Source organism: Bos javanicus, chromosome 24, assembly GCF_032452875.1.
Source record: "Bos javanicus breed banteng chromosome 24, ARS-OSU_banteng_1.0, whole genome shotgun sequence".
NCBI lineage: Eukaryota > Metazoa > Chordata > Mammalia > Artiodactyla > Bovidae > Bos > Bos javanicus.
The window spans coordinates 23,873,366-23,891,791 of NC_083891.1; the positions used below are offsets into that span (position 1 = coordinate 23,873,366).

General features: G+C 36.0%; 1 protein-coding gene across 1 annotated transcript in view; it reads left to right on the plus strand.

Moving 5' to 3' along the window:
• The window catches only part of CCDC178 (coiled-coil domain containing 178), a 415,790-nt gene that overhangs the window by 39,526 nt on the left and 357,838 nt on the right, over positions 1-18,426 (plus strand). The window contains exons 3-4 of the mRNA XM_061399651.1: positions 8,756-8,845; positions 16,868-17,007. Of these exons, the coding sequence (XP_061255635.1) occupies positions 8,756-8,845; positions 16,868-17,007 (230 nt within the window). The remainder of the gene's footprint in view (positions 1-8,755; positions 8,846-16,867; positions 17,008-18,426) is intronic.

An 18,426-nucleotide genomic window follows, 5' to 3' on the forward strand; every position in this document is an offset into this window, starting at 1 on the left:
ATAGAACTGATAGGTACATGGTATGTGTGTCGTTGACTTTATTGAATAATATACTCGCTAATTTCCAATGCCATGGCAGTGTAGGAATGTTTCAGTTACTCCATTTTCTTTCTACCACGTGATATTACTACACTTTAAAATTATTAGCCATTTACATATGACTTAAGTGTATCTAATTGTGATTTTCATTTGAATTTTTCTGTCTGCTATGAAGTTGAATTTTTTTAATGTGCTTTTGGGTATTTTGGTTTTTATTTTTCAAAATTGACTATTTGTGTCTTTTTTTCTGGTTTTCTAATGAGTCACATAGTTTTTCTTCTTAATTTGTAAGAGGTCTTAAATTAATGTGAATAATAGCCTGAAATCAATTGTATGTAGCTAATATCCTCTTATACTTGTGCCTTATATTTTTAATTTACTTATTATTTAGTATTGCCTTTTGATGAACAATGGAGAAGGCAATGGCACCCCACTCCAGTACTCTTGCCTGGAAAATCCCATGGACGGAGGAGCCTGGTAGGCTGCAGTCCATGAGGTCGCTAAGAGTCGGACACGACTGAGCGACTTCACTTTCACTTTTCACTTTCACGCATTGGAGAAGGAAATGGCAACCCACTCCAGTGTTCTTGCCTGGAGAATCCCAGGGATGGGAAAGCCTGGTGGGCTGCAGTCTATGGGGTCACACAGAGTCAGACATGACTGAATCGACTTAGCAGCAGTAGCAGTTTGATGAATAAAAGTTTTTTTTCAAGCTTTTTATATGTTATTTCTTTCTATATTTTTTCTTATCTATATGTCATTTTTCTTCTCTATATGTCTATTTCTTTTTATATGTTATTAAGACAGTCTCTACCCTGAAATTATGAAGATATCCATCCACATTCTGTCTCAACATTTTTGAGTTTTGACTTTCACATTTAGGTTTCAGTCCACCTCATATTGATTTTTTGTGTTATTTGAGTTGTGGTGTTTACTACTCTTTGTAGTTGATTACTTTTGACTCTATACTAATTATTATTCTTGGAAAATTATTTCTGGGCATTTCATGAAACCTAAGAAATAGATGATTTCTTCTGCATTACATTTGCTTTTGCTTCTGCCAGAAACCTAGAGCTCTATTGATATGGTCCAAACTTAAAATTATTCATGACTTGAGAGTTCCATGGACTTTCCAATGAAGAGAATCTAATCTTCAAGTGAGGACCACAAAGTCTCAGCGATGAGATTTTTTGTTTTTGTTTTCTTTTAGTGTACACTCAACATGGAGAACATTTCACTATAGTTCTCTGAGTTCATTTAAAGGTTGTTGAGGTGGTTTATGTTCTGTTGATTTCTGGTTTACATTTACTCTGAGGCTGTAGTCCTTTGCTGTCCAAAGTCAGTGTGAATTTGACAGTTTAGTTGGAAGTTAAGAGGTTTAACGTTTTTTGTGCTGTAGGCCCTTTGAAGTCTGTTGAAGCTTACGCTCTGTTTTGAGAATATATTTTTAGTATATTATAAAAAATACAAAAAGTGCTTTATAAGAAGTACAAAAGAATTTGAAAATAAAGAAAAAAATTTTATTATCCAAGCTCATGGACGTTCTGTCCATAGAACTTTAAATTAAGAATTCTTGAGACTAGACTTTATTATTTTCTGTCACTTATATGTCATCAAACATCTTTGGAGCTGGCCCAAGGTTTTCAGGAACTGCAAATGACCTTTACGTAATTGTCAATTTTATACTCTGTGCTCCAGAGAAAATTCTAGGTTCCTATCTCCTTTGATTTTTTTTCCTAATATTTTCTGTCTTGTTCAGCTTTTCTCTCATGTGTATATGTAATGATCATAATTAAAAAGACATGACATATATCATCATGATATATGGAAAAATTGATTTAATGAACCTATCCTGCCATTCCAAGAAATATGAGTACTATACCCCATTATTTTATGTTGAATTTTATTTTATATGAGAGAAATTTTTCTGGCTTAACAGTTTTAATCCCCTCTTAAATTCTGTTTCCTCCAAAATTTGAGAGATAATATGTTTTAGGATATTCCTCAAAGAGGGTCCTGCTGTATATAAATTATACATTATGCTTAAGGAAAAAAATGATTCTGAGATAAAATAAAACTGGGAAATTATATATAATTTGCCTTTTACTTGGAAATTTTTTTAATGAGCACTAACATTGAAAGCCCTGAAATGTTCTACAGTGAAGATACTTGCTTAAACCATGTTATTTGATCATAGAATCTTTTCTTTATATACTTATTAGAGTATCATTGGATTATATATATATATATATATATATGCATATGTATATATATTTAACTCTTTATTTTATATTAGAGTATAGGTGATTAAAAATGTGTTAGTTTCAGATGTACAGCAAAGTGATTCAGTTAAATATATATATGGATTTTGAACAGAATTTGAAAAATGGGACGACAGAGGATGAGACGGCTGGACGGCATCACTGACTCGATGGACGTGAGTCTGAGTGAACTCCAGGAGTTGGTGATGGACAGGGAGGCCTGGCGTGCTGCGATTCATGGGGTCGCAAAGAGTCGGACACGACTGAGCGACTGAACTGAACTGAACTGAACTGAAGAAATAAAAAGCAATCAGTTAAACTAGGACCTACCTTGAATTTTAAGATGCATCCTGATTTAATTAGTATGTTGAAAAATATTACCTTTAAAAGCAGTTATTTCTCCAAAGAAGACATACAGATGGCTAACAAACACATGAAAAGATGCTCAACATCACTCATTATCAGAGAAATGCAAATCAAAACCACTATGAGGTACCATTTCACACCAGTCAGAATGGCTGCAATCCAAAAGTCTACAAATAATAAGTGCTGGAGAGGGTGTGGAGAAAAGGGAACCCTCTTACACTGTTGGTGGGAATGCAAACTAGTACAGCCACTATGGAGAACAGTGTGGAGATTCCTTAAAAAACTGGAAATAGAACTGCCTTATGATCCAGCAATCCCACTGCTGGGCATACACACTGAGGAAACCAGAAGGGAAAGAGACACGTGTACCCCAATGTTCATCGCAGCACTGTTTATAATAGCCAGGACATGGAAGCAACCTAGATGTCCATCAGCAGATGAATGGATAAGAAAGCTGTGGTACATATACACAATGGAGTATTACTCAGCCATTAAAAAGAATACATTTGAATCAGTTCTAATGAGGTGGATGAAACTGGAGCCTATTATACAGAGTGAAGTAAGCCAGAAGGAAAAACATAAATACAGTATACTAACGCATATATATGGAATTTAGAAAGATGGTAACAATAACCCTGTGTACGAGACAGCAAAAGAGACACTGGTGTATAGAACAGTCTTATGGACTCTGTTGGAGAGGGAGAGGGTGGGAAGATTTGGGAGAATGGCATTGAAACATGTATAATATCATGTATGAAATGAGTTGCCAGTCCAGGTTCGATGCAGGATACTGGATGCTTGGGGCTAGTGCACTGGGACGACCCAGAGGGATGGTATGGGGAGGGAGGAGGGAGGAGGCTTCAGGATGGGGAACACATGTATACCTGTGGCGGATTCATTTTGATATTTGGCAAAACTAATACAATTTTGTAAAGTTCAAAAATAAAATAAAATTTAAAATAAAAAGAAAAAAAAATAAGCCAAAAAAAATTGCACTATTTTTAAAATATGATGTTGCTGTATTATTGCACACACATAAATATATCTTTATTAACTCTAGCTTTAACTTTTAAATAGTAACTTTCAATACTATTTAGCTCAAGTTCTAGATTCCTTCAGAATTTGGTCATGTCAAGTTCTCTTTCTCAGGGGAAAATGTGTATAGTTTATTTAAAATTTTTTTCTGTTATTAGCATAATTTTTGTTTGGCTGTTCTTTTGGAAAAATTTAAATCATTCAAAGTAGTTATTAATGCTTTTATAGCACTATCTTTTATCATTTTTATACTATTTCAACAGTTGAAATTTCTTTTATGTTTTGCATATTCTTGCTGTAAATATACTTCTGCTTTGTTTTTATTTTTAGTGGGGTTTGGTACATAAATATTCTATTATTAAATATTAGCAGAGATGTTTATTTATATCTGTAAAAGTGAAAGTGAAAGTCGCTCAGTTGTGTCTGACTCTTTGTGACTCCATGGACTATATAGTCCATGGAATTCTCCAGGCCAGAATCCTGGAGTTGGGTAGTCATTCCCTTCTCCAGGAGATCTTCTCAACCCATGGTTTGAACCCAGGTCTCCCACATTGCAGCAGATATTTTACCAGCTGAGCCACCAGGAAAGGCCTTATATCTGTATAATCTATCGAAGTATTTTACTACAATTAAAGTCAAAGAATCTATTTTTATCTTATAATTTACATACAGTGAAATGCACAAATGTTAAAATTTTCATTTATTTAACACTTAATACTTAACATATAAAATAATTCATTTTGATAAATGTGTACATCCCCCCATTTTAGATAGAAGATATATTTATCACCCCTGAAAGTTTCTTACCTTCCAGAGATAACCACTATCTTGATATATAAGAGTTTAGTTTTCTCTTTTTTTAAGGCTCATAACAATGGAATTATATAATGCCCTTTTTATGATTATTTTTGTTCTATGTACTTTTGAGTTTCACCACTGTTACTCTGTGTATTACTAGCTCATTATTTTTGCTACTCAGCATTATACTATTATATAACTACTCAATATTTTTTAAAAGTTGATTTTTCTGGAGATGGACATTTAGATTTCCAGTTTCTGTTATTAGTAAAGCTATCACAGATGTTCTTGGATATTTAATTATCTTGGGTAAAAGGGTAGTTGAGTGGAATTGCTGCATTGTAGAGTAAATCTATTTAAATTTGTAGGAAATGTATTTAACTTTATAGGATACCATCAAACAAACAATAATATATTCTTCTATTTGAGAATTTTTAAACATTTCAGAGATTTTACAATGAAATAGATAAATTCCCTGCCCCTGTATATATATTCCTTCTTCCCAATAGTAACCAATCCTAATAATTTTTTGGCCAGTGTATATTATATGCATCTATAAATATCTATCAATGTCTGTATCTCTTTTTAAAAACAAAAGGTGATGTAAAAACTTACAGATCTATGTCTTGCTAATTTTCATTTAGCACTGTACATGGGACTACTTTCTATATTGGCACATGATGACTTACCTGTTTGCTGTTTGCATAAATTTATTTATTTTTATTTTCCCGGCTTTATTGAGATATATTTGACATGTAATGTTTTAAGTTTCTCCTGTCGTCATGCAGTCACTAAGTCATGTCCAATTCTTTGTGACCACATGGACTGTAGACCTCCAGGCTCCTCTGTCCTTGGGATGTCCCAGGCAAAAATACTGGAGTGGATTGCCTTTTCCTTCTCCAGGAATCTTCCTGACCCAGGGGTCGAACCCAGGTCTCCTGAATTGCAGGCAGATTCTCTACCCCTGAGCCGCCAGGGAAGCCATCCTGTGTAAATTTAGTTGTACACTATGATGATTCGATGTTTGTGTGTATTGTAAAATGCTTACCACAATAAGATCATTGAACACATCCTTTACTTCACATAATTATCATTTTGTTGTTATGGAAAAATGTTTATAATCTACTTTCATTTCTATTTTCAAGTATACAATACAATACAGTTAACTATAGTCTCCATGCTGTACTTTAGATCTCCTGAAGTTTTCCTCTTACAACTGTTCCCTTTGACCAACATCTCCTCATTTCCCCGACCATTGATTTCCGGATTCTGTATTTTGTTCCATTCATCTATGCATCTGTATTCATGCCAGTACTGATAGCTTATGGTGAATGGTGTTGGATTCGTGATCTCTGAAGAAGATTTAACTTCGGGATCAGGGACCAGGGACCATGCTTGATCACTCAAGTGCTTTTGTGTAGCAGAGTTTTATTAAAGTGTGAAAAGAGACAGAGAAAGCTTCTGACACAGACATCAGAAGGGGGACGGAGAGTGCCCCCTTGCTAGTTTTAGCAAGCTGCTTTATGTCTGTCAGAAAGCTATTAATCAGATAAGAGAGACACCTCAAGGCTGAGGGAGTTTCACCAGGCCCCTCTCCCACAATGTATATTTTTGAGCTAGGATGGCATGTGGTGTGTCATCCCCCAGTCATGAAACAATTGATATGAATACTGGTTTGTTGAGCTATTATCAGCCCAGGGTTTGAGAAAAGAAAAAAAAGTTAGTCCGAAAGGCAAATTCCAAAGCAAATACATAGTTTCATTAACATAACTTAAGAAAAACATTTCCATAAGAAAAACGAATTGGTTTGCTCAAGATTTGAGAAAAGTTAAATTCAGGTGGAACCAGGTGTCTGCATAGCAACACAAAATTTTAAGAGACACTTGCAGCCTATTCGGCGAATGCAATAGCAACCCACTCCAGTACTCTTGCCTGGAAAATCCCATGGATGGAAGGAGCCTGGTAGGCTGCAGTCCATAGGGTCGCAAAGAGTCGGACACAACTGAGCGACTTCACTTTCACTTTTCACCTTCATGCATTGGAGAAGGAAATGGCAACCCACTCCAGTGTTCTTGCCTGGAGAATCCCAGGGACAGGGGAGCCTGGTGGGCTTCCGTCTATGAGGTCGCACAGTCGGATACGGCTGAAGCGACTTAGCAGCAGCAGTAGCAGCAGCCTATTTCCTCTGTTTGGAGACCCCTGGCCTTCCTGCCTGTTACCCTCTCGGTACCATGCTGTTCTGATTATTATAGATGCAATATATTTTGTAGTGCAATTTGTAATGCAGTTTGAAATAAGGAAGTGTGGTGCTTTTGGCTATTAGGAGTTGTCCTTTTTTTTTAGGAGTCTGTTGATATTCCAAGAGAATTTTAGGATTTAAAACAAATTCTGTGAGACATGCTATTGCAATTTTGATAAGAATTGAATTGAGTGGACATTTTAACAATATTTACTCTTCTCATTAATGAAGAGTAAATCTTTCCACTTATTTGCTGTTCTTCAATTTCTTTCACCAGTATCTTACAGTTTTTTGTGTATGGATGTTTCAGTTCCTTGGTTAAGTTTATTCCTATGCATTTTATTCTTTTCATGCTGTTGTAAATGGGTTTGCTTTGTCTGACGTACCTATGTATAAGGTAATATACATTTATGTATCAGTTGCCTCTGATATCTTTTGGTTTCCATTTATAAGGAATGTATTTTTTCATCCCTTCATTTTGAGCTTATATATGCCCTTAAATCTGGAATGAGTCTCTTGTAGTAGCATATATATAGATACGTCTTGTTGTTTTTTTTTTTTTTTTAATTTGCTCAACCACTCTGTGCTTTTTTATTGGAGAGTTTAATTCATTTTCATTTAAAGTGATTATTGACAGATGAGGATTTCCTAATGGCATCTTGTTGATATCTTATGCATGTTTTGTAGTTCTTTTGTTTAGTTGTTCTTCTCTTGCTGTCTTCCTTTTTGAATTGATGATTTTTCATAGCAGTATACTCTGATTCCCTTCTTTTTTTTCTTTGTGTGTCTACTATATGTTTTTGCTTTGTGGTTTCTTTAAAGCTTAAATGAATTATTTAATAGATGTAACAGTCTATCTTGAGCTGATAGCAACTTAAGTTCAATCACATGCAAAAACTCTACCCTTTTAAATACCCCGCCTCCAAATTTTGTGTCTTTAATGTCACAATTTAAATCTTTTATATTTTGTATCTATTAATAAATTATTGCAGTTATAGCTATTTTAGTATTCCTGTCTTTTAACTTTTATACTAGAGTTAAATATTTAATACCTCACTATAGTATTGGAGTATTCTATATTTGAATATACACTTACCTTTACTGACTTGTTTTATGTTTTTATTTTTGTGTTACTAATTCATATCCTTTTAACTTGAAAAACTCCTCTCAGCATTTCTTATAAAGCAGGTCAAATAGTGATGAGCTCTCTCAGTTTTTTGTCAGAAACTCATTCTTTTTCACTTCTGAAAGACAAGTTTGCCAACAAAGAAGCTGAGGTCCTCTGCAGAGCAGGCACTGGGAAACATGATCATTGCTGCTTCATGCCTGATGTTGATAGCCTTTACCATTCTTCCTGTGCCAGGCCATCTTTATGCCTCTCAGCTTTGCTGACCTCTGAGTGGGAGGAAATAAAGGACTATCCTTTGTGCAGTTCTCCCAAAATTTGATTCATAAGAATTGTTTATCATTTCAGTGCCCCCAAAGGGAAGCTGGTAGCTCCCACTTTCCCAGGGAGAGGGACTATTTCAGACCAGAGTTTTCTCAGCATGACCAGTGTCACTTACGGGACTGGATAATGCAGACAAAATGAAGCTCTCTTCCTTGCCATTTCGTGTGGTGGTTCTGTTTTTTATATTTTTGGTCCATGTGGCTTAAGTTTCTGAAGTGGACTCGAGCTTCCCAAGGCTATTTTTGTTTACATGTCACTGTCTGATTGTTAATGATTATTGGTAGATGGAAGCTAGGGTCTCCAACCCCACTGTTTTGGTGATGTTACTCTGAATGACTTTTTTTTTTGCTTTTAATAGCTGTGTGCTATTTTGAATACCTTCTTGTAAGAGTTAAGCCAATCGAAAATGAAACATCTGAAGATATTCTACTATGTTTTTGTTTAATATTGATATTATAGTTGCTTTTTCAAGGACAACACTTTTACAACATAGTTTTGTACATTATTTTGCTTGTTTTAAATGTATATATTAACTACTCACGGAAATTTTTGTTTTCTTTTAAAAAGACAATGCCACATCACAAGCTTTGGTTCGATTTGTTACCCCTGAGGAAGCTGTTGAGGTTATTCATGAAGATAAGATGACAAACACTGAAGGTGAGGGCAGAATCTAAATTGTAGAGTAACCTATGTAAACTGTATTTATATTCACTCATTTGTTTCTGATGCCAGTGTTACATTTTTATTAAGAAATAAACCTAAATATCATTAATAGTTAACAATGACTGATATATAATATATGGACATAATATTTTAATAAATTTCATCAATAGTGTATTGTTAATTAAAATTTGATCATAATAATTGTTTATAATTTCAGAAGTTTATGAATTTTAAAAATAAACAGTTTCTTTATCCTTCATGTTAGGACTGACACATGCTGGAAATTTTCCAGTTCATTAAGGATATGTTTCTTAAAGTGAAAAGAAGAAGGGCTAATGTTTGGGGGTTGTGAAATCCAGAATTAAAAATTGTTCATTGAGGTTCCATGAAATGTTAGCTCAGAAAGTGTTTCTGGTGTCCTATGTGGAAAGAAGTAGAAAGAGATGGGTAAATGTATGCATTTTATGTATGCTGCGTGCTGAGTTGCTCAGTCGTGTCCAACTCTTTGTGACCCAATGGACTGTAGCCCGCCAGGCTCCTCTGTCCCTGGGGATTCTCCAGGCAAGAATACGGGAGTGGGCTGCCATGCCCTCTGCCAGGGGATCTTCCCAACCCAGGGATCAAACCCGGGTTTCCCACATTGCAGGTGGATTCTTTACCATCTGAGCCACCAGGGAAGCCCCATTCTATAGTGTTTCATATTTTTTCTCAGATCATTCTCGTGGAGAATTCCATATTTATCAAAATATTTAATCTTAATTTTTGTTAATTTAAGCCCAGTTCATCACTTGTGCTTCTGACCAACTACTATATATTATTAGTGGTTTCAGTTTATACCCCTGCCTACCTAGGTTTTGATTAATTTGCTACAGTGGCTCACAGGACTCAGAGAAACATTTTACTTACTAGGTTACTGGTTTATTATAAAAGAATATAATACAGGAACAGCCAGATGGAAGAGGGGCATAAGACAAGATATGGAGGAAGGTCACAGAGCTTCCACAAGATATGGAGGAAGGGATGTTGTCTCCAAGCATTCCAGTCCCCCCAAGTCTTCATATATTCAGCAACCAAGAAACTCTCAGTTCCCTGTCCGGTTGAATTTTTATGGAGTCTTCATCATATGGGCAGGATTGATTAAATCACTGACCAGAGATTGTTGATTCACCCTCCAGGCCCTCTCCCCTCCCCAAGGGTCAGAAGTTGGTGGTGAGACTGAAAAGTCCAACTCTGTAATCAGAAGATTGGTTTTCCTGAGTCCCCATCCTTATCTGGGGTCCAAAAATCACCTCATTAGTATAAAAAATGACATTTTAATTGCTCTCATCAGTTAGGAAATTGCAAGGGTTTTAGCATCTTTGTGCCAAAAACAGATCAAGACTAAATATGTATTGCTTATTCTAAATCACGGGAGCTTCCCTGATAGCTCAGTTGGTAAAGAATCCACCTGCAATGCAGGAGATCCCTGTTCAATTCCTGGGTCAGGAAGATATGCTGGAGAAGGGATAGGCTACCCATTCCAGTATTCTTGGGCTTCCCTTGTGGCTCAGCTGGTTAAGAATCTTCCTGCAATGTAGGAGACCTGGGTTCAGTTCCTGGGCTGGGAAGATCCCCTGGAGAAGGGAAAGGCTACCCACTCCAGTATTCTGGTCTGGAGAATTTGTGACTCTCTGGGTCACAAAGAGTCAGACATAACTGAGTGACTTTCAGTTTCACTTTCATTCTAAATCACAATATCAGAGCAGTGTATGACAAATGAATACTTTGGAACAAAAGTATCTTCAGTATTTTGAGTAACATCAATTTGTTCGTATGCCTTTTAAGAATTAAGAGAACTATTAATGAATAAGGACAGATTGGAACTGAATATTGAAGGATATATTTGTATATGAAATGTGAGGAGGGAATTTAAGAAAGAACGGAATGAATCAAATAGTATGGTGAAATAACACAAAATATGGGAAAAGTAGGTTACTTTGAATTCAGCATAGGAAAAATCCAGAAATATAAAGATAATTGGTTAAAATAAAGCTTGAAATGATCGAGGTGCAGTCAAGAAGCATCTTGAATTTCAGGCTCAAAAGTGTGAACTTCATTATTGCTTAGTCCCTGGTCCTGTATAAATTTGATTGGTGATGTTATGTTGCCAAATCTTTTGCTTGAAAATTTGAGTCTGAGTGTGCTCTGCAGAATTACTTGGGTACAGGAGGAATGTGGAAGCGATTGTCCTAAACAAACTATCAAATAGTTCTCCAGAAAAGAGAAGTTTATTTGGATCAGCAGATTCAAGGTCTGCAACCATTATGAACTATGTGCAAATTCCCCCCAGTTCCCCCAAGGCACACTCTCTTATGTAAGGGAAAAGAAGTCAGGAGAGCTACAGTAAACAAGGGCTTCCCAGATGGCGCTAGTGGTCAAGACTAGAATGCTACCAGGTTCTTTAGTTCTGTCACTAAGGAATGGTTGGTGGTCTTTTTATCAAACAGATTTGTTGAGAGAAAATTTAAATACAATAAAACCCACTCATTTAAGTATACGGGTCAATGATTTGACACCCATTTAACCACCATCTTAAACAGGGCGTAGATAGTCTTTTCAGAACGTTAGTCTATGTCTTTTGTGTTCACTATCACTTCGCCCCACCTTTCATATCCACAGATATCATTTCAGTTTCACCATCTTAAAATTTTAAATAAGTGGGATCATTCCACTTATGTGTCCTTTTGTGTCCAGTTTCTTTCAAAGTCTGAGAAAGAGGTCTGTGAGATTCATCCCTGTGGCTGAATACATTAGTAGTTTCAATGTTGAATATATCAGCAGTTTGTTCATTTTACTGCTCACTAGTATTCCTTTGCATGAGTGCTGTATAGCCATTGACAGAAACTTTGGGTTTTCTAATTTTGAGCTATCATAAAGCTGTTATGAATAATTACACATAAGTTTCTTATGGACATATTTTTATTTATCTTGGACAAATACATAGAAGTGGAGTGCTGAGTCATACGATAAGTGTATACTTAACTTTTATAAGAAACTGCCAAACTGTTTTCCAAAAATTATTGACAATTCCACCAGCAACATAGCAGTTACAGTTGTACTGTATGTGCGTGCTCAGTCACTTAGTCATATCTGACTCTGCAACCCCATAGACTGTGGCCTGCTAGGCTCCTCTGTCTGTGGGATTTTTCAGGCAAGAATACTGCAGTGGATTGCCATTTCCTCCTCTAGGGGATCTTCCCATCCCAAGAATCAAACCCATGTCTCCTGTGTCTCTGGCATTGGCAGGTGGATTCTTCACCACTGAGCCAACTGGGAAGCCTATAGCTGTACTGTATTCTCACTAATACTGACTTTGCCAATTTTTAAAATTTTTGGCATTCTAGTGATTGTTAAGTTGTACTGCACTGTGAATTAAATACGCACTTTTCTGATGATTAATGATGTGGAGCATCTCTTTACATGCTTGTTAGTCATTTGTGTATTATCTATTGGAAAAGCCCAGTCTTATGCCCATTTTTTATTGGGTTGTTTTCCTGTTGTAAATTTTCTCCACACATTCCATATGTAAGTCATTTGTCAGATATGTATCTGTTTCCTCCCACTCTTGCTCGTGTTTTCATTTATTATAATAGCTTATTGAGGCAAGCGAAATGTTTTGATATTGGTGAAGTCAAATTTATTTTTTCAATGTTTCTCTCTCTCTCCCTTCCTTCTTTCCTGCCTGTTGTTTTGTTTATTTAATTTTTTAAAGTGTATTTATTTTTAATTGGAGGATAGTTGCTTTACAGTGTTGTGTTGGTTTCTGCTGTACATCAGCATGAATCAGCCCTAAGTATACATATGTCTCCTCCCTCTTGAACCTCCCTCCAACATCCCAGCCCATCCCACGCCTCTATGTTGTCACAGAACACCAGGTTTGAGCTCCCTGTATCATTCAGCAAATTTTCACTAGCTATCTGTTTTACATATGGTAATTTTTATGTTTCAATACTACTTAAAAATGTTTGCTCCTTGGACAAAAAGCTATGACCGACCTAGACAGCATATTAAAAAGCAGAGACCTTACTCTACTAACAAAGTTCCATCTAGTCAAAACTACGGTTTTTCCAGTAGTCATGTATGGATGTGAGAGTTGGACTATAAAGAAAGCTGAGTGCTGAAGAATTGATGCCTTTGAACTGTTGTGTTGGAGAAGACTCTTGAGAGTCCCTTGGACTGCAAGGAGATCCAATCAGTCCATTCTAAAGGAGATCAGTCCTGAGTGTTCATTGGAAGGACTGATGTTGAAGCTGAAACTCCAATACTTTGGCCACCTGATGTGCAGAACCAACTCACTGGAAAAGATCCTGATGCTGGGATAGATTGAAGGCGGGAGGAGAAGGGGATGACAGAGGATGAGATGGTTGGATGGAATCATCAACACAATGGACATGAGTTGGTGATGGACAGTGAAGCCTTGGCATGCTGCAGTCCATGGGGTCACAAAGAGTCAGACACAACTGAGTGACTAAACTGAGCTGAACTACTTTCCCAATTGCCTGCTTGTTTTTTAAAACTATTTTTTTCTATTATGTCCTGTCCTTTCTTGTTTGTGATTGAGAAATACAGCAGTTATTCATGCCATGTCCTCTATATGTAATATGTCCTTTTGTATCTGGCCGCTTAAAGATTTCCTCTTTAATTGGTTTTCTCTCTTTGATGTTCTCAGACATAGTTCTCTTTCTGTTTTTGTATTGTGTGAGATTTTTGAGCTTCTTGGATGTGTGAGTTGATGTTTCTCATGAGATTTTGAAGTTTTTTGGCTGTTATTTCTTCAAATATTTTTCTCTCAAAATTTCCCTCTCTTCTCCTTCCAGACCCTCAACTTCACATATTCTGGACTTGATTATATTTTATTTTTTCCCTAGAATAACTTGAGGATCTGTTCTTTTTCTTCATTTTTATTTCTTTTCTTTAGATTGGATAAATTCTATCAATCTGCCCATTCATTCTTTACTCAGGGAAAGGTCTCTTCCTAAGTTCCCCCACCACCAGTGTATAACAAAACTAAAAGGAGCTTTGTTTTTCATTAAAAAAAAAAAAAAGTTAACAGTACTTTCTGTACATCACACAGAGGCTTTGCAAGGAGAAGAAATTATTTCTAAACTTATGAGCGCTAGCTTATTCTACATTTTGGAAGAAAACCAAGATATTAAAAGGGGTAACGGAATGTGAGAAAAAAATATTGTGTTTGGGTAAGAGTTTTTCCTCAGAGAACTGACTTCAGATAAAGGCATGATACAATAATTTCAGTGATGGATGTAAAGGAATTACATATTAAAAGCAGAAGAGAAGGAAGAATGGTAGTGATAAAATCTTAAATTATAGGGCCTGTGTGAATAAACTGTGTAAGGATCTAATTCATTGAGTGAGGAGAGTTGGCAGTTAATGAACATAAACAACCCTTTGCCCACACAATCAGACCATCAATATTTTTTCTCAAAAGGAAGTTTCATGTTGCAGTCTCAACAAACCTCAACTCTGGTTAGGTCCAGAAGGATCCTACGCTTATGCATTAATTCTGAGCAAGGATGTTGGAGTTGGGCTGATTTTTAGAGAGAATGAGTCTCCTGCCTGAGTTTAATTCTTGAAATACTTACCCGATTTTTTATGCACGGTCTTTACAAGGTAGAGCTCTATCAACTTAATGTTTGACTAAAACTGTTAATTCATTTCATTATGGAGTTGTAGGTGAAAATGATCTTATATAACATCCTGCCATCTGGTTCTGGTTCATGTATTCAGTGAGAAATCTAAGGTTAGAGATTGATTAGTTTTATCTTAAAAATCACAGTTATCAGTCAGTCAAGCTGATAAATGTGTGACCAGAGACAGCAAGTTTAGTGACCTAAGTGTACCTATAATGTGTGTAACATGAAAAAGAAGCGGAAAGGAAAGTTGTAACTCATACCCTTAGTATTAGGATAGAGCAGTCATAAGAACTGATGGATTCTTGTTCTTTCTTGTGCTGCTGTAGTGCCGTGTCTTTTGTAGACTTTTAGTGCAAACTCTAACTTTACAATATTTCCTTTTCCCCACTTTACCATATGTAAAATGTTAATCCTAAACCATGGAGTGCTCTGGAAATTAATGAATAACTCATCTGGTAGGTTGAGAATGGCACATGTAGAAAAATGTTAAATGAGTCATTGCTCTCCTTGTTTCCCCATTTAATGAAGCAAAACAAATGCTTTGACTATAAGAAAAACTGCCTGCTTGTTAAATGTATATTAAAACCCTATTTTTAGAGGGCTGGACAACATGCCTGTATTAGGATATTTGGATAAGAGATCAATGTGTAATTTTTATCAGCTTGTTTTTTTTTTCTTTTCTTTTTTGGTCCTCTGAGTGTTACAGAGATGAAAAAATATATATCTGTGTATGAAATAAAGAGGAAAAGTAGAATATAACAAAAAAATAGTCATGCCAAGTATGTGTGTTCACCATGGTCAAAGCAAAGTAAAATACATTAGAATATCAGCGCTGATATCTTGAAGGAACATTCAAACTTCACAAACAAGTGATGTGAAACTTTTGAGATGTCTCTGAGATATCCTTTTAGAAACACTTCTCTTCATTTCACCTCATTTTTAAATATAAAAACAACCTTCATGGTATTGTGTATACTCCCAAGCCAGAGAGAAATAGTTTAAGTCCCAGCTCTCCCGCCTCTCACTTCTGTGCAGTGCAACATTTGATGTAACAACTTCTCTAAGCTTTGATTTCCTCATATATGAAATCAAGACAAGAACCCCTTTCAATTGATTGTTGTGAAGATTAAACAAAATGTGGCATCAAAAGTGCTTAGCATAGCCCCATGTTTGGTACATATATTTAGTGCTCAAAAATGTCAAAAAAATATGTATTTTTTCCTGTGTGGACTATTATTCTGCATATAGGATATGAACATATATGGGATAGACACATTGATAAATGAAACCTATGCCATTTTGACAGATAATGCATATTTGGAGGAGGATATTTTGAGATTTCATTTAAAGATATTTAAAAGACTTCAGTTTATATGAAGCTGTCTAAAATATTTACCATCTCTATGTGTTGACACTGAAACAAAAGGCTCAGACTGGAGGCAACAGCATTGCTTCCGTGTTCCTCAAGGTCAACTGAAATGAGAACATCAGTCTGTTCTCACTGAGGCCCCAAGCCTATTTTGTGTCTTGCATTTATGATCAGTGATTGCAGCTGTAATCCAGCTCAGCAGAGTCCTTAGAGGCCACAGGACTGCAGGTAAGCACTTTGGTGGGGCTTCATGGACAACTTCGCTGTGCTTCTGCAACCTTCAGTTGGTTCAGGACATGCCAGGATTAGAATCACCGAGGCACATCGGACTGAGTGGATTTTATGATGAGTACAACTTGAATGCCACAGTGAGAACATCAATCACTCTTCGCATGAGACTTCAATTTTCAGAAATGGAAGGTAGAAAATGAGGTTATTATGAGGATGATGGGGACCTGCTTTTATTTATTTATTTTCAGCAGGAGAAACCATGCTGAATTTAAGGAAGAACTTCAATGCATGAGTGGTTGGATATTATTTACACTGGGACACGTGGTATCTCTTTGAGAGGAGAATTTAAAATATATGTCAAAGTCACTTCTTAAGTGATTTAAGGTCTATGTAGAAACAAATGGATTAACTGATTTTCTGCCTTTTTTCTTTCTTTTTTTCATGATGCCATGGAACACTTCAACTTTTAAATTTTCTTAAAGTTTTGGTCTCATCTCTTAGGTTTATTTTTATTTGTTGCATTTTATGTTATAAATGATCATTTTATTTTAGTTTTCAGATGATTAGAAGGTTCATTCTATAATTCTCTGACATTTATCAATCTGTTGATTGAAGTTGGAGTGTTAGTGCTAGTAAAGCAGAATACTTTTTGTATATTCTGAATATCAAGGTTTACTATTCTGTATGTAACTGAGAACTGATGTCCTCTGTCTGCTTTATCTGTAGAGCTGAATAAAGGCCTTTATTTTGGCTACCCATGCCGACGTGAAAGCTGTGCTTTAGTAAACATCCCGGCTCCATGTGTCAACAAGATGATTGCACACATTGAGGATGTGGAGTCTAAAATACAGGAGCATCTGAAACGGGTAAGTCATATCTAACGTGCTGAAATTTTTGTATAGGGTCTATAGGTTTCCCTGGTTGGCTCAGTGGTAAAGAATCCACCTACCAAGCAATTAATGCCCATTCAATCCCTGGGTCAGGAAGATCCCCTGGAGAAGGAAATGGCGACCCACTGTAGTACTTGCCTGGGAAATCCCCTGGGCAGAGGAGCCTGGCGGGCTACGGTCCATGAGGTCATGAATGAGTCAGACATGACTGACTGACTAAAGAACAATAACATAGGGCCTATAAGGGTCCCCAGGAGTTATTTATTTATTTATTTTTAATGATTCTTGCACTTCTTTATAGAATCTTTGCTCAGTTGCACAATTTACTAATCTGGACATGTTTTTGATAGTGTCACTTCAGAAGGGTGAAATGACCTTATTAAATAGATTTTTTTTTTCTCCTGCATGTTTGTTCTTTATCCAGCGGCAATCATGCTAACTAGTTATTTCCATAAGCCAACTTGACTAGTAAATTAAATAGTATTTACATCCTTTTCAGGGACACTAAACTGATTAGATGTTTAGATGAGTAAATTGGTGTATAAAAGGACAGAATGCCCTTTCTAATGAGTTATTTGGTTCTAAAGAAATACTTAAAAGGTCTGTTAAAAGAGAATATAATGATTCTTTGTCTTTTTAATGTTAAAATTTGCCTTTATTATTCTGAAGGTAATTCAATCTTGAAGTTGCTATAACTATCTCTTATTTTCAAAGGATAATTTAGGAATGATTGAAAACCTTCTCATACCTTTTATTCATATTACGTTTCTAAGTAATTAATACACAACTACACTGCCCAGATAGGAAGAAAAGTTTGCCAGAAATCTGTGCTATTCTTTTCCTTGATCACTGTTACTGTTTCTGGCTCTGAAAGAGTTCCAGTGGGCCTTTGTCATGCTTGATCTAAGGTGCTATTTCCTTTTAGAGGAGTTAGAGTGCAGAATTTAAGATCACAGCCCTAAGAGCTGCAACTTCTGTGAACTTAGATGAGAATGGTGATAATGATACCATGTTAGATAGCATATGACATGCACTCAATATATGTTGACTATGTATTGTTATTTTAATAACATTATTTATATCATTCTATGTTAGTATTATATCTGTTGCTGCTTTGTTCCTCCAAATTAGAACACTCCTTCAGAAAATGTGTTGCAGGTCATCTGTCTGATGGTGGCCTGGGCCTTGAAGAGTATAAGTAAATAGAGAATTAATATTAATTAATATGATATGCTGGGACTTCTCAGGTGGCTCAGTGATAAAAGAATCCACTTGCCAATGCAGGAGACGAAAGAGACTTGAGTTCAATCCCTGGGTCGGGAAGATCACCCAAAGGAGAGATGGGTAACCCACTCCAGTATTCTTACCTGGAAAATCTATGGACAGAAGAGTCTG